Source organism: Spermophilus citellus, assembly GCF_964194105.1.
Source record: "Spermophilus citellus genome assembly, chromosome: 4".
In the NCBI taxonomy this organism is placed as follows: domain Eukaryota; kingdom Metazoa; phylum Chordata; class Mammalia; order Rodentia; family Sciuridae; genus Spermophilus; species Spermophilus citellus.
The window spans coordinates 167,304,744-167,318,474 of record NC_138185.1 but is presented as its reverse complement, the minus strand read 5'-3'; the positions used below and the strand labels follow the sequence as shown (position 1 = coordinate 167,318,474).

At 32.7% G+C, this 13,731-nt stretch overlaps 1 protein-coding gene across 2 annotated transcripts in view; it reads right to left on the bottom strand.

The window, feature by feature from the left end:
• The window catches only part of SOS2 (SOS Ras/Rho guanine nucleotide exchange factor 2), a 91,048-nt gene that overhangs the window by 71,482 nt on the left and 5,835 nt on the right, over nt 1–13,731 (bottom strand). For both annotated transcript variants that reach the window (XM_081290740.1, XM_081290741.1), the window contains exon 2: nt 2,064–2,189. In XM_081290740.1, the coding sequence (XP_081146866.1) occupies nt 2,064–2,189 (126 nt within the window). The remainder of the gene's footprint in view (nt 1–2,063; nt 2,190–13,731) is intronic.

Below are 13,731 nucleotides of genomic sequence, written 5' to 3'. Positions count from 1 at the left end.
TGCCTCAGCCTCCAGAACCACTAGGATTACAGGCATGTGCTACCATGCCTGCCCAACTTGATGAGTTTTGAAAATGCTCACGCTTTTGTAACCGTCATCTAAATCAACATAGAGAACATTCTATAATTGATCTTCATCCTTCCTAGGCAACCACTACCCTGATTTCTACCACCATTGGTTTTACCTGTTTCTAAAGTTCTTAAAATGAAATCTTACAATATATGTACTCTAGGTTCTGGCTTTTTTCGCTCTGTGAATTGCAGCTATGTTAGAACACGTGTTAATAGTTGCTGATTAGTATTTCATTTTATGAATTTACCACTGTTAAGAATTAAACTGGGGCTGGGGATGTGGCTCAAGCGGTAGCGTGCTCGCCTGGCATGCGTGCGGCCCGGGTTCGATTCTCAGCACCACATACAAACAAAGATGTTGTGTCCGCCAATAACTAAAAAATAAATATTAAAATTCTCTCTCCTCTCTCTCTCTCTCTCCCTCTCTCACTCTCTCTTTAAAAAAAAAAAAGAATTAAACTTCCTAGACATTCACATATAAACCTCTTCAGGAACATATATTTTCTTTCTCTAGGGTAAATTTGGAGAACTGCTGAGTCACGCAATAGATATATAACTTTATTAGAAACTGCTAAACGATTTTCAAAAGTTTTTATGCCAGTTTATATTCCCACAAGGAATATAAAGAGTTCTAGCTGCTCTATACTGTCACCAACATGTGGCATAATTAATCTTTAATTTTATAGCTTTTGGTTGATGTGAAATAATATCTCACTGTGATTTGTTTTGTTTTACTTTTGCATACTAGGGATTGTACCCTGAACCTCATGCATGCTAAGCAAGTGCTATACCACATAGTTGCATCCCCAGCTCATTGTGATTATTTTTTAAAAATATTTTTAGTTATACATGGACACAATATCTTTATTTTATTAATTTATATTTATGTGGTGCTGAAGATAGAACCCAGTGCCTCATATGTGTAAGGCAAGCGCTCTGCTACTGAGCCACAACCCCAGCCCTCTCATTGTGATTTTAATTCCTATTTTCCAGATGACTTCTGAGCTTTAGTACCTTTTCATGTACTTATTAGCTATTAAATATATTTTCTTTCGTGAAATTTCTTTTAAAGATTTTTAACAATTTGGGGAAGAAGGTATATTTTTCTTATTTATTTGTAGAAGTTTTTTAACTTATTCTGGGTTCAAGCCCTTTGTCAGTAATACATTTTAAAAGCATTTTCCCTTCATATGGGATTTGTACCTTTTTACTGTCCCATCAATTTTATTCTTTCTTAGTTACTGTGTTTTGAGTCCTATCCAAAAATATCTGCCTAACCCTTCTGGGTGTAATGATACATGTCTGTAATTCCAGGATAACGCAGAACGATCACAAGTTAGAGGCCAGTCCTAGCAACTTATGAACCCTAGCAACTTAGTGACACACAGTCTTAAAATAAAAAATAAAAAGGGCTGGGGATATAGCTCAGTGGTAGATCACCCCCAGGTTCAATCCCCAATACAAAAAAAAAAAAAAAAGTATGCCTAATCCCAAGTTAAGATGATATTCTCTGGCATTTTCTTCCAGAAACCTTACAATTTTCAGTTTTTATGTCTATGTCTAATTGCTTTTGAATTAATTTTTATCTGTGGTATGAGATAGATTTCAAGGTTTTCCTCTCATAAATTTATCCAATTGTTTTAGTATTTTTTAATGAAAAACTTTTCTTTCTCAATGAACTACTTTGTAATCCTAGCAACTCGGCAGGCTGAGGCAGGAGGACTACAAGTTCAAAGCCAGCCTCAGCATCTTAGCAAGGCCCAAGTGATTTAATGAGACCCTATCTCAAAACAAATAATAAAAAGGGTTGGTGATGTGACTCAGTGGTTAAGCACCCCTGGGTGCAATCCCTACAAAAATAAAACAGACCATGTATATCACATATAATTTCAATGGCTTATTACTAATAATTTAGAATAATATAGATCCACATACAAAATTTAATTTGTACAGCAATTCCATGGCTCTTTGAAATAACAAAATAATTTTTACCTCAACATCTTGAACAGTCCTTGGTTGGGCCATGCATAATTTATTAAGCAGCTGAAAAATCAGTTCTTCAATATAATAAAGAGACTCTTCATTAGCTGATAGATTGGGATGTACTTGCTCCTGAACCTTAAAATAAAAGTTCTCAGTTATAGTACTGGTAAAATAATACAAAATGAATAAAAAAACTAAGCAAATCTTATATATAATTAATATTTTGCTAGGATGGTTACTCTAATACAAACATAAATCAAAATGAAAAACTATTTATCAGTCCATGTAAACTTTCCTTAACTCACAGAGCAGTGTTACTTTACACTTTTTTGGATCTTTTGAAAATCTGTGAAAAGGCCATTGAGTGTTCTTCTCCCTCAAACCAAAAAGCATGTGTGTGTGTGTGTGTGTGTGTGTGTGTCTATACAATTTCAAACGAATCATGGATACCCTAAAGCCGACTAAGAAAACTGCTAGGTCATGAACCCCAGCAATAAAGGTATCTCTGGAAAAAACATACTACTATACAAATTATACAGACACTTTATGAAGTAGGTGCTACTGAACTTTTATAATGGCATATGTTGCTTATTTTACCACCTAACTATGTAGAACCCTTTTTGTTTTTAATTTACTAAAGCTAAACCTTAATAATGCTATCCTAAAAATATCCAGTTTGACTGGATATGAGAAATACAGTAAGTAATATTGCCTACAATAGAGTAGGTATCTTATAAATACTTGCTAATAGAACTTAAGTACTGCTTTAAACTTTTTATGGCAGGGTATTAAAAGGATATCAGTGCCCTTGACAAATAAACAAATAAAAAAATCCCAGAAATCTTCAATAGTCTCATAATTATTTTTAAAAATTGAATCATTAATTAAATCTACCCCACAAAGAAAATAGCATGAAGTTGATTATTTCATCTAAATTCTCAAAATTCAGGATAAAATTCTTCCTCACATCTGGATCATGTATTCACTATGAAACCAATAAATACCAATGAATGGATGGCTTATAATTTAGGCTTTACCATTTCCTGAGTGGTCTACCCTTGAATAAAATCACTGCAAAAAAATATTAGCATAAAATAGAGCATTATAGCCTCTTACATTCTGTAAGTCTTATAAGATCTATAATGAAGTCCCTTCTGTCATTGTTAATATTATTTATTTGTATGTTCATTCTTTTTCTTGATTTAGTATCTCAGAAGTTTTATTACTTTTATTAATTGAATCAATTCTATTAATCTTTTCAAGAATCAATTCTTGACTTCGTTGATGCTATTTTATGTTTCATTTATTTTTGCTTCATCTTTATTATTTCTTTGCTTTTTCTGTTCTTTTGCTAACTTTCTGAAATGAATACTTAGCTCATTACTGTTCAAATTTCCTTCTTCAATATGAGCATTTTCTCAAAGTGCTACTTTTGTTAAAATCCACAGATTTCTTTAAAAAAAATTTTAGTTGTAGATTAATACAATATCTTTATTTTATTTATTTAGTTTTATGTGGTACTGAGGATTTAATCTAGTGTCTCACACGTGGGAGGCAACCTCTCTACCACTGAGCCACAACCCTAGCCGAAAATCCACAGATTTCTAAAAAAATATTTATTTATTTTTAGTTGTAGTTGGACATAATACCTTTACTTATCTATTTATTTTTATGTGGTGCTGAGGATTGAACCCAGGGCCTTACATGTGCTAGGTGAGCACTTTACTGCTGAGCTATAACCCCAGCCCCAAAATCCATAGATTTTGAAATGAAATATTTTTGTAAACATTCAGTTCAAAATAACTGTTAGTATATTAGAAAAAAACGATAACATTAGTATTATGTTTTTTTCTAATATACTTTGGAATCTAGAAGTGAATTTCTTAACTTCTGAATATATGGGATTTTTTTTAGGTTATCTTTTTATTGATTTCTAGAATAATCATGTATGTGGTCAAAATACACTTTTTATAATTTCAATTTTTTGAAATTTGTTGGGATTCAATATTATAATTCATTATATGGGCCTACTTTATTTCATTGACAAACTCATCAAACATTTAAGGAAAAAATGCAACAATCTTAAGCAAACTTGACCAGAAAAATAGAAAAACACTAACATTTCTAAATTAATGATGAGACTATCCTTGATATGAAAACTCAAAAAGAAAAATGAAAATTTTAGGCCATTTTCACTCTTCACAGAAACCAAAGGCTAAATAAAATATCAGCCAACTAAATTCCATAATATATATTTTAGAAGACTATATACAACATGACCAATTTGGTTTAACCCAGGAAGGTAAAGCTGATTTAATGCTGGAAAATCAAGTAATATAACTGAATACTTTAGATGATTAAAAGAGAAAAATAAGATCCTCTCAAATAGATGTTGACAAAGTATCTGAAAAATTTTCAACATCCATCATAAAATCTCTCAGTGAACCTCCTTAATTTGGCAAAGGATATCTAATCAAAAAAAGGTAAAATAAAATCAAAGTTAATGCTAAAACAACAAAAAGCTTCATTTTGAGAACAGGAAAAGGGCAAGGATACACGCTATCATTATTTCTATTTCACATTGTACTGGAGATCCTGGTTAGTGCAATAAAGTGAGAAGAAGTAATAAAAGTATAAGAATTGGTAAGGAAGAAACTAATTTTCAGATAATTTGATTGTGCCTTGTGATAGCTGATTTTGGAGTACCTAGATATTTGATTATACATTATTTCTGAGTATCTAAGGGTATTTAAGATAAGATAAACATTTAAATTGGTAGAATTAGTAAAGCAAATTGCCCTCTCCAATGTGGGTGGCCTCATCTATTCTACTAAAGACCTATATATTAAAAGAATAAAAGGCTAAGTAATAAAGAATTATTTCCTTGCTTGACTGTATTCGATATGAGATATCAGTCTTCTGTGTTTGGATTAGGACTCACACTGGAACTTATAATATCAGCTCTTCTGGTTTCTGGCCTTCAGACTCAGACCAGAACTATAGTATACTGGGTCTCCAACTTGCCAAATACAGATTTTGTTCTTCTCAGCCTCCATAATTGCATGAGCCAATTCTCTTATAGTAGTGAATCTCTTTCTAAATATGTATGTGTGTGTGTATGTGTATTATTAGTTTAGTTTCTCTAGAGACTCCAGATTAATACAACCATGCAAGACAAACCTATTGTACAGATAAATTATCTGAATTCATAAAAAGTAAACTTTCATTTCTATGCACCAGCAACAAAGCTAGAAAATAAAATTTTCAAATAATAGTTTTTATAATAGAATAAAAAATATCATGTACTTTGGACTAAATCTTACAAAAAGAAGATGACCCCATGGGAGAAAATCATACTATTAAGAGAAACTGAAAATCTAAATACATGAAAGAGAATAACTTTGTGATTATCGGACTTAATATTGTAAATATATTAATTATCCACATGAAGTTAACAAAATTACAATTAAAATCGAGCAGGTTGATTTTGTGTGTACGTACGTGTGTGTGTGTGTGTGTGTGTGTGTGTGTGTGTGTGTGTGATGCTGGGGATCGAACCCAGAGCCTTGTGCATGCAAGGCAAGCACTTTACCAACTGAGCTATATCCCCAGCCAAGGTTGTTTTCTGAAATTGACAAGATAATTTCAAAATAAATTGACAAGATAACTTCAAAAATAATATAGAAAATGCAAAAGACTAAGAAAATCAGTCACATACTCTTAAAGAAGCAAAAGTATTTGGTCCCCTAGTTGTTATTCTTTACTACAAACCTGCAGCAATTAATGGTATTGGCATAAGGATAGAGAAATAAATCAATGGAACTGATGAGAGTCTTCAGAAGCAAGATTATATGTATATGGACCCTTGACTTAAACAAAAGTGACAATTTACTAGAGTATGGGAGAGTGTAGACTGTGGAGAAGTAGGGCAAGTGGATGAACAATTAAGACACCTATATAGAAAAAAAACAAACTCAATCTCTACTTCATATTTTACATAAAAATCAATACTTGCTGGATTTCAGACCTATTAAATAAACATATTTAATAAAGTTCTGATAATGTAAACGGATATCATGATCTTAGGATAGAAAAAGACTTATTATATAGAACACATAAGTTATTAACCATAAAGGGAAGGGGTAACACACTTTAACTATATTTAACTCATCAAAAGCTACCTTAAAGAAAGTAAAAAGGTAAGTTATGGAAGTGGAGATGTATGTGACAAATATAACAAAATGATTCATATCCAGAATATATAAAGAACTTCTAAAACTTCAATAAGAAAAAAATTATCCAAACCCCAATAGAGGGGTTGGTGTTATGTAGCTCAGTGGCACAGCGCTTGCCTAGCAAGTGTGAAACACTGGGTTCCATCCTCAGCACCATATAAAAATAAATAAATAAAAGTATTTTATCCATCTACAACTGGAAAAAAAAAATAGAGAGCTGGGGACATAGATCAGTTGTAAGAGTGTTTGCTTACCATGCACAAGGCCCTGGGTTCAATCCCCAGCACCACCAGTGGGGGAGAAAAACAAACTCAGTAGAAAACAAATGCAGGTATGGATAGGGGATATAGCTCAGTAGTGGAGTATTGCCTAGCATGAGCAAGGCCCTAGGCTTGATTTCCTGCCCTGCAAAATAAAAAAAAAGTAAAGGCAAAAAATACTTAAAATGAGGGCTGGGACCATAGCTCAGTGGTAGAGCGCTTGCCTGGCATGTGTAAGGCACTGGGTTCAACTCTTAGCACCACATAAAAATAAATAAAATAAAGGTTAAAAAAATACTTAAATGAGCACTTCACAAAAGAAGAAATTTAAATAGCCAACATACATATGAAGATATTCTAGCTCTTTAGTAAACAAAGAAATGCAACTTGAACCACACTGAACGTTATTACCCACTCACCAGTCAGCAAAATTAAAGAGTCTATTAATATCAAATATTGGTGATTATGTGGAGCAATAGGAACTCTCATACACTACCGGAGTGTTAAATGGCTCAATTGCTTTCAAAAATTTCACCATTATACAGACATGAGCCACATGACATTCTGGTTAGCAACAGATCACACATAAGAGAGTGATTGAAAAGTTATAGAAATATTATTTCTTAATTCATACTTTTCAGTTTTCCCTATTTACCATCAAATAAAAAGTCTTCCTAGTACATTTGTTCAATGAACTAATGTGAGTTTCAGGTACAATATAGAAATAAATTCTTTTAGTAACACTGTCAGATTGACCTTTGTTTATGCAAATTCGTCATTCCATTGCAGATTCCTGCAAGGTTCCAAATGTCTCCAACATTAATTATATGTGTGTGTGTGTGTGTGTGTGTGTATATTTGTATATACATACATATACATATATATGGGTGTCTGGGGATATAGTTTTGTGGTACATCATCTTGGGGTTCAATCCTAAGTATTGCAAAAAAAAAAACAAGCTAAGACTTCTAGAAGTTTTTTCATTATAAAAAAGTTAAAATTCAATTTAAGAAGAAATAAATTTCATTCCAAAGATATACACTAAAACTATAATACTGCTGATAGAAATTAAAGACCTCAATAAATAAAGAGAGAGACTTTATTTTTTATTTGGAAGACTCAACACTGTGTCAATTCCTCTGAAGGAATCTATTAAATCAATACAATTCCAATCAAAATTCCAGAAAGTTTTTTTGTAGAAATTGATGTGCTGATTTAAAAATTCTAATGGAAATACAAAAAGATTCTAGAATAATGAAAACAAAAGAACAAAGTTGGAGCATTAACATTACCTGATGTCAAGAATTTTTATAAAGCAGGGCTGGGGTTGTGACTCACTGGTAGAGTGCTTGCCTAACGTGTGAAGCACTAGCTTCAATCCTAAGCTCCACATTGAAATAAATAAATAAAATAGAGGTGTTGTGTCCATCTACAACTGAAAAATGTTTTTTTAAAAAAGAATTTTTATAAAGCAACAGTAATCAAAACTGTGTGGTACTGACCAGATACACACAAAGATAGAAAGTACAGAACAGACTGTCCTGAATTAAACTCATATATATATGAAAGGTGTGAAGACCTTTAGCAAAGGAGAAAGGACAGCCTTTTCAATATCTGATGGAACAACCAGATAGATATTCATATGCAAAAAAAACCCTTACCAAATATGGAATTGTCATACTACATGTAAAAGTTAATTCAAATGAATCACAGATCTAAATGTAAACCTAGATCTCTAAAACTCGTAGAAGAAAATAAGTAGGTAGAAAATTTTTGTAACCCTGGGTTAGACAAAGACTTTTTGGATATGACATAGTCCCCCCCAAAAAAAATATTCCAAACAGATAAATTGGAATTCATAAAAATCTGAACATTTGCTCTTCAAAAGACCTCATTAAGAGAATGAGAGCTCATCATGGTGATGCACACCAGTAATCCCAGCTGTTCAAGAGGGTGAGGCTGGAGGATCACAAGCTCCAGGACAGCCGAGGCAAGTTAGTAAGAGTGTGTGTGTGTGTGTGTGTGTGTGTGTGTGTGTGTGTGTGTGTGTGTCTGGGAATATAGTTCAGAAGAAGAGCATATTGGGGTTTGATCCCAAATACTGAAAAAAAAAAAAAAAAACAAGCTATAGACTGGACAAAAATCTTTGTAGTATAGACTGATAAAGGGCTTATATCAGACAAATTCTCAAAACAAGCAACATGGGCACAAAATCTAAACAAACTTCTCCAAAGAAGAAACATGGATAGTAAATAAGAACGTGAAAATGTTCAACATCACTAATCATTAGGGAAATGCAAATTAAAACCACAAGAGACCATTGCTGAACTATTAGAATAGCTAAAATTAAATTACCAAGTGCTGGCAGAATGAAATGCTAAATATTGCTGACAGTAATTTAAAAATGTACAATCAAACTTTGGAAATAGTTTGATAGTCTCTTAAAAAGTTAAAACATACCATCAATCCAATTACTCCTTGTAATTACCCAAGAGAAAATGAAATACATGTCTAGACAAAAACTTGCACACAAATGTTCATAGCAGCTTTATTTGTAATAGCCAAGATCTGAAAACCCAAAAGTATGTCAATAGGTGAAGGGAAAAACAAACCATAGTATATCTATATAATAGAATATTATTGAATAATAAAAAGAAACAAACTACTGATACATGCATATATGCAAACACATGGAAGAATTTTTAAATAATGAGGATACTGGGTGTGGTGGCATATGACTATTATAATCCAGAAATTCAAGAGGCTGAGGTAGGACAATCAAAAATTTGAGGCTAGCCTCAGCAACTTAGTGATACATTGTCTCAAAATAAAAAATAATAAAAAAAATTAAGAAATGAGGATGTAGCTCAGAGGTAAAGCACTGCTGGGTTCAATGCTCAGTACCAAAATAATAATAATAATAATAATAATAATAATAATAATAATAATAATAATAATAATAATGAAAGAAGCCAGATTTTTAGAAAAGAGTATATACTGTATGATTCCACTAGGATAAAACTCTAGAAATGCAATTAATAGTGATAAAAAGCAGATCAGTGATTGCTTGGGGATAGGCAGTGGGAAGGGAAAAGAGAGAGAAGTACAAATAGTCAAAAGAAATTCAGAGGGTAAAAGAATGTGTTCATTATCTTTATTATGGTTTCACTGATGTATACCTAATATCAAAACTTATCAACCTGTACACTTTAAATATATGCATCTTACTATATGTCAATTACACCCCAACAAACCTGTTAAAGAATATAATATTTTTAAGTAACATTTTTCTGATTAAGGTATATAATCAAGAACTGAAACCAAAGTTGTGCATTATACACGCATTAAGATCAGTGAGGAACCATAGAATAATTTCTCATTTTTCATTCCCTCCTATCTGCTCCCCACACTTTTATTCCCAATCTACTGGTAACCTAGTACCTTGTCATTAAGCACTCAGTAAATAAAAACATTAAAAAGTACAAGTTTTTCAAAAATCTTTTGGGGATACACAGCAAAAGTTAGAAAACTAATTTAAAGGAAGATTCAAGCAGACTCAATGATATGTAAGGCTGGTATGAGACACAAGGAATGATGTCTGAGTTCTGTTCTGGAAACTGGGTATACCATTTATACTGGAAATGTAGGTTTACGGCCTGGGTTATGTCATGATTATGTAGGATTATCCAAAAAGCAGGAGAATGTATCAGTTTTAGAGAGGCTATAGGGGAAGACATCTCCAAGAAGATGATATCTGATGACAATAAAGACCTAACGGAGATAAAAGGGCCAGTAACCTAATCACCTGAGGAAAAGGTGTTCCAGGAAGATAAAACAAGCATGAAAGTCCTGAGACTAGGACATATCAATGTGTTATAGACATAAGAAAACCAGTATGGAGTAGGAGTGGAGCAAACAAGGGACAGTATTAAATAGTTCAAAAGGTAGAAGCAGGAGGGGGCATCACTAACTACAGAGAACCTAGCAGGCCATAAAAACAAAAAACTTTTATTCTGAGAAGCATTGACAGAATTTTGAACAAAAGAGTGATATGACCTCACTTATCTCTGTTGTGCTAAGACTGAATGAAGCAAGAGACCAATTAAGAGACAATTTCAAAACTCCAAGAGATCAGTGATGATCACCTAATTCTAGGTGGTGAATTAAGAAAAGTATGAAATGGTGACTAGATGTAGTTAGAGTTGGAAGTAGAGCTAAAAGAATTGTGAAAAGATTAGATACATGGTATGAAAAAAAAAAAGATTCATCCACTTAGCCTTTTGGCTAAGATCAAGTATAGTATCTGTTCTTATCAGTTTCATATCTGATACATCTTCTATCCAAGGACAATGAGATTCCTTGGAAATCTGGGAATGGAACCACCATTTGACCCAGCTATTCCTCTTCTCGGACTATACCCAAAGGACTTAAAAACAGGATACTACAGGGACACAGCCACATCAATGTTTATAGCAGCACAATTCACAATAGCTAAACTGTGGAGCCAACCTAGATGTCCTTCAATGGATGAAGGGGATTAAAAAATGTGGCATTTATACACAATGGAATATTACTCAGCATTAAAAAAGAACAAAATCATGGCATTTGCAGGTAAATGGATGGCACTGGAGAAGATAATGCTAAATGAAGTCAGCCAATCCCAAAAAAACAAATGCTGAATATTTTCTCTGATATAAGGGGGGGTGACTCATAGTGGGGTAGGGAGGGACAGCATGGGAGGATTAAATTAATTCTAGATAGGGAAGAGGGGTGGGAGGGAAAAGGAGGGGGAAGGGAATTAGCAAGGATGGTGGAATGTGATGGTCATCATTATCCAAAGGACATGTATGAAGACTTGAATTGGGTGTCAACACACCTTATATACAGAGATATGAAAAACTGTGGTATATATGTGTATTAAGAATTGTAATGCAAAAAAAGTACATGTATAATGGCATAAATTGACGTTCACATACTTTATATACAGAAATATGAAAAATTGTGCTCTATATGTGTAATAAGGATTGTAATGCATTCCACTGTTGTTGTGTATTTAAAAAAATAATAAAATCAATTAAAAAATAAAACTGAAGGCATGAATTAGATAGAAACCTAAAAAAAAAGAAATATTCAAAAATAACACAAGATTTTTAGCTGGAACAATTGGAAGGATGGAGTAGCCATTTACTGATATGGGAACTGCTACAAAAGGAGCAAGTTCTAGGAGGAAGAGGAAGAATTCAATATTGGTTGAGATAACCATCATACATTTATGTGGAAGTATCAAAATAAAAAAAAGGAAATTAAAACTTAGGGGGGTGGCTGGGGATGTGGCTCAAGTGGTAGTGCGCTCGCCTAGCATGTGTGAGGCACTGGGTTCGATTCTCAGCCCCAAATAAAAATAAAGATATTGTGTCCATCTGAAACTAAAAAATAAATATTAAAAAAAAAAACCTTAGGAGAGGGGTCTGAGGATATATACCTCCGTGGTATTTGCCTACTATGTGAGAGGCAAGGAGAAGGAATTTGGAAATATGTATAAATGATATGTGAAATAATAAAGCTCTCTTTATACCCAAGAGAGTGGGTGTAAAAAAAGAAACAAGTCTATAACTAAGCCCTGGGGAGGTCAAAATGATGTGGATGAGAAAATGAAAAGGAATCAAGATAGAAGACCTAGAAAGAATATCCTATAAAGCCATCCTAGGTGCCCTTCAAGAGATGAATGGATAAAGGAAAAGTGGCATATACACACAATGGAGTACTACTTAGCCATAAAGATGAATGACTTTATGACATTTGCTGGTAAACGGATGAATCTGGAGACTATTATGTTAAGTGAAATAAGCTAATCCCCAAATACCAAAGATCAAATGTTTACTCTGGTATGTGGAAGCTAACCCACAGTAAGGGAAGAGATAAGAAAAAAAAAAAATATATATATATATATATATATAAGTTCAGTGGAGTAGACAAGGGGAATGAAAGGAAGCAAGGGGAGATGGGAAAAGGAAAGAGTGGAATGAATCTAACATTACTTTCTTATATACGTATATGAATATACCACAATGAATCTCATCATCATGTATATTCACAAGAAATTAATTTTTAAAAAAATAACTATATGAGTAAATGGCAGAAAGACCAGTAGAAGAAAGGGAGGGGGAGGAAGAAAGGAGAGGGGAAGAAGAGGTACTGAGGACCAAATTAGAACAGGATATTGCCCATGCTTTTATAATTATGTCAAAATAGATTCTACTGTCATATATAACTAAAAAGAACCAATAAATTAATTAATTTAAAAAATTAAATAAATAAGAAAGGATATCCAAAGAGAGAAAACTAGAAGAGTATGGTGTTCTGGAAGTCATGTAAGAAAAGGACTTCCAGGGCTGGGGTTGTAGCTCAGTGGTTGAGTGCTTGCCTCACATGTGTGAGGCACTGGGTTCAATCCTCAGCACCATATAAAAAAAAATAAGTAAATAAAACAAAGATATTAAGGATTTTACAGAAGAGGAAAATATCAGCAGTCAAATGCTGCTAATGGGTCAATTAAGAAAGTACTATAGACTGTTTTGTAAATAAAAAGTAGAATTTGAGTTTATAAAATAACTTAAGAAAACTAGAATGTAGAAAATCTTACTTGAAAGAGCTAATACTAGTACCCATACCTAGATCTTGATGTTATTTTTATTGTGTTGCTTCACTACTACACATTAAAATGTGAAGTTTATAACACTTTATACACTTTAAAAGATTTCTACTTATTATCACATTTTTATGAAAAGAAAAAAATTTTAAATTGTTAATTTCTAATGCTGACTACATGAGATAATGCTAAATCCATTAGTTTCATTAAAATTCCTTCTTAATTCCAATATAAAGGCTAACAGAGGATATAATCAAATTACTGTTCCTTTTAAAGAGAAGCTATGGTTAATATAAAAGACACATACTTGATTTATGTCAAGTGGTAACACAGGTAATGCTGTGGATACTCAGCATAAAACACTTTAATGGAATATTATTACTCCAAATATACCATACCAAAATTAAACTGAAAATAGAAAAGGCTACTAAATCATGGTTGACAGGGAGCTAAATGCACCAAGTTAAAATGCATTTCTAATGCTCATCCAGTTCTGGCTGAACCCTTTGCATTAGTTTGAGCTATTGTTAGTT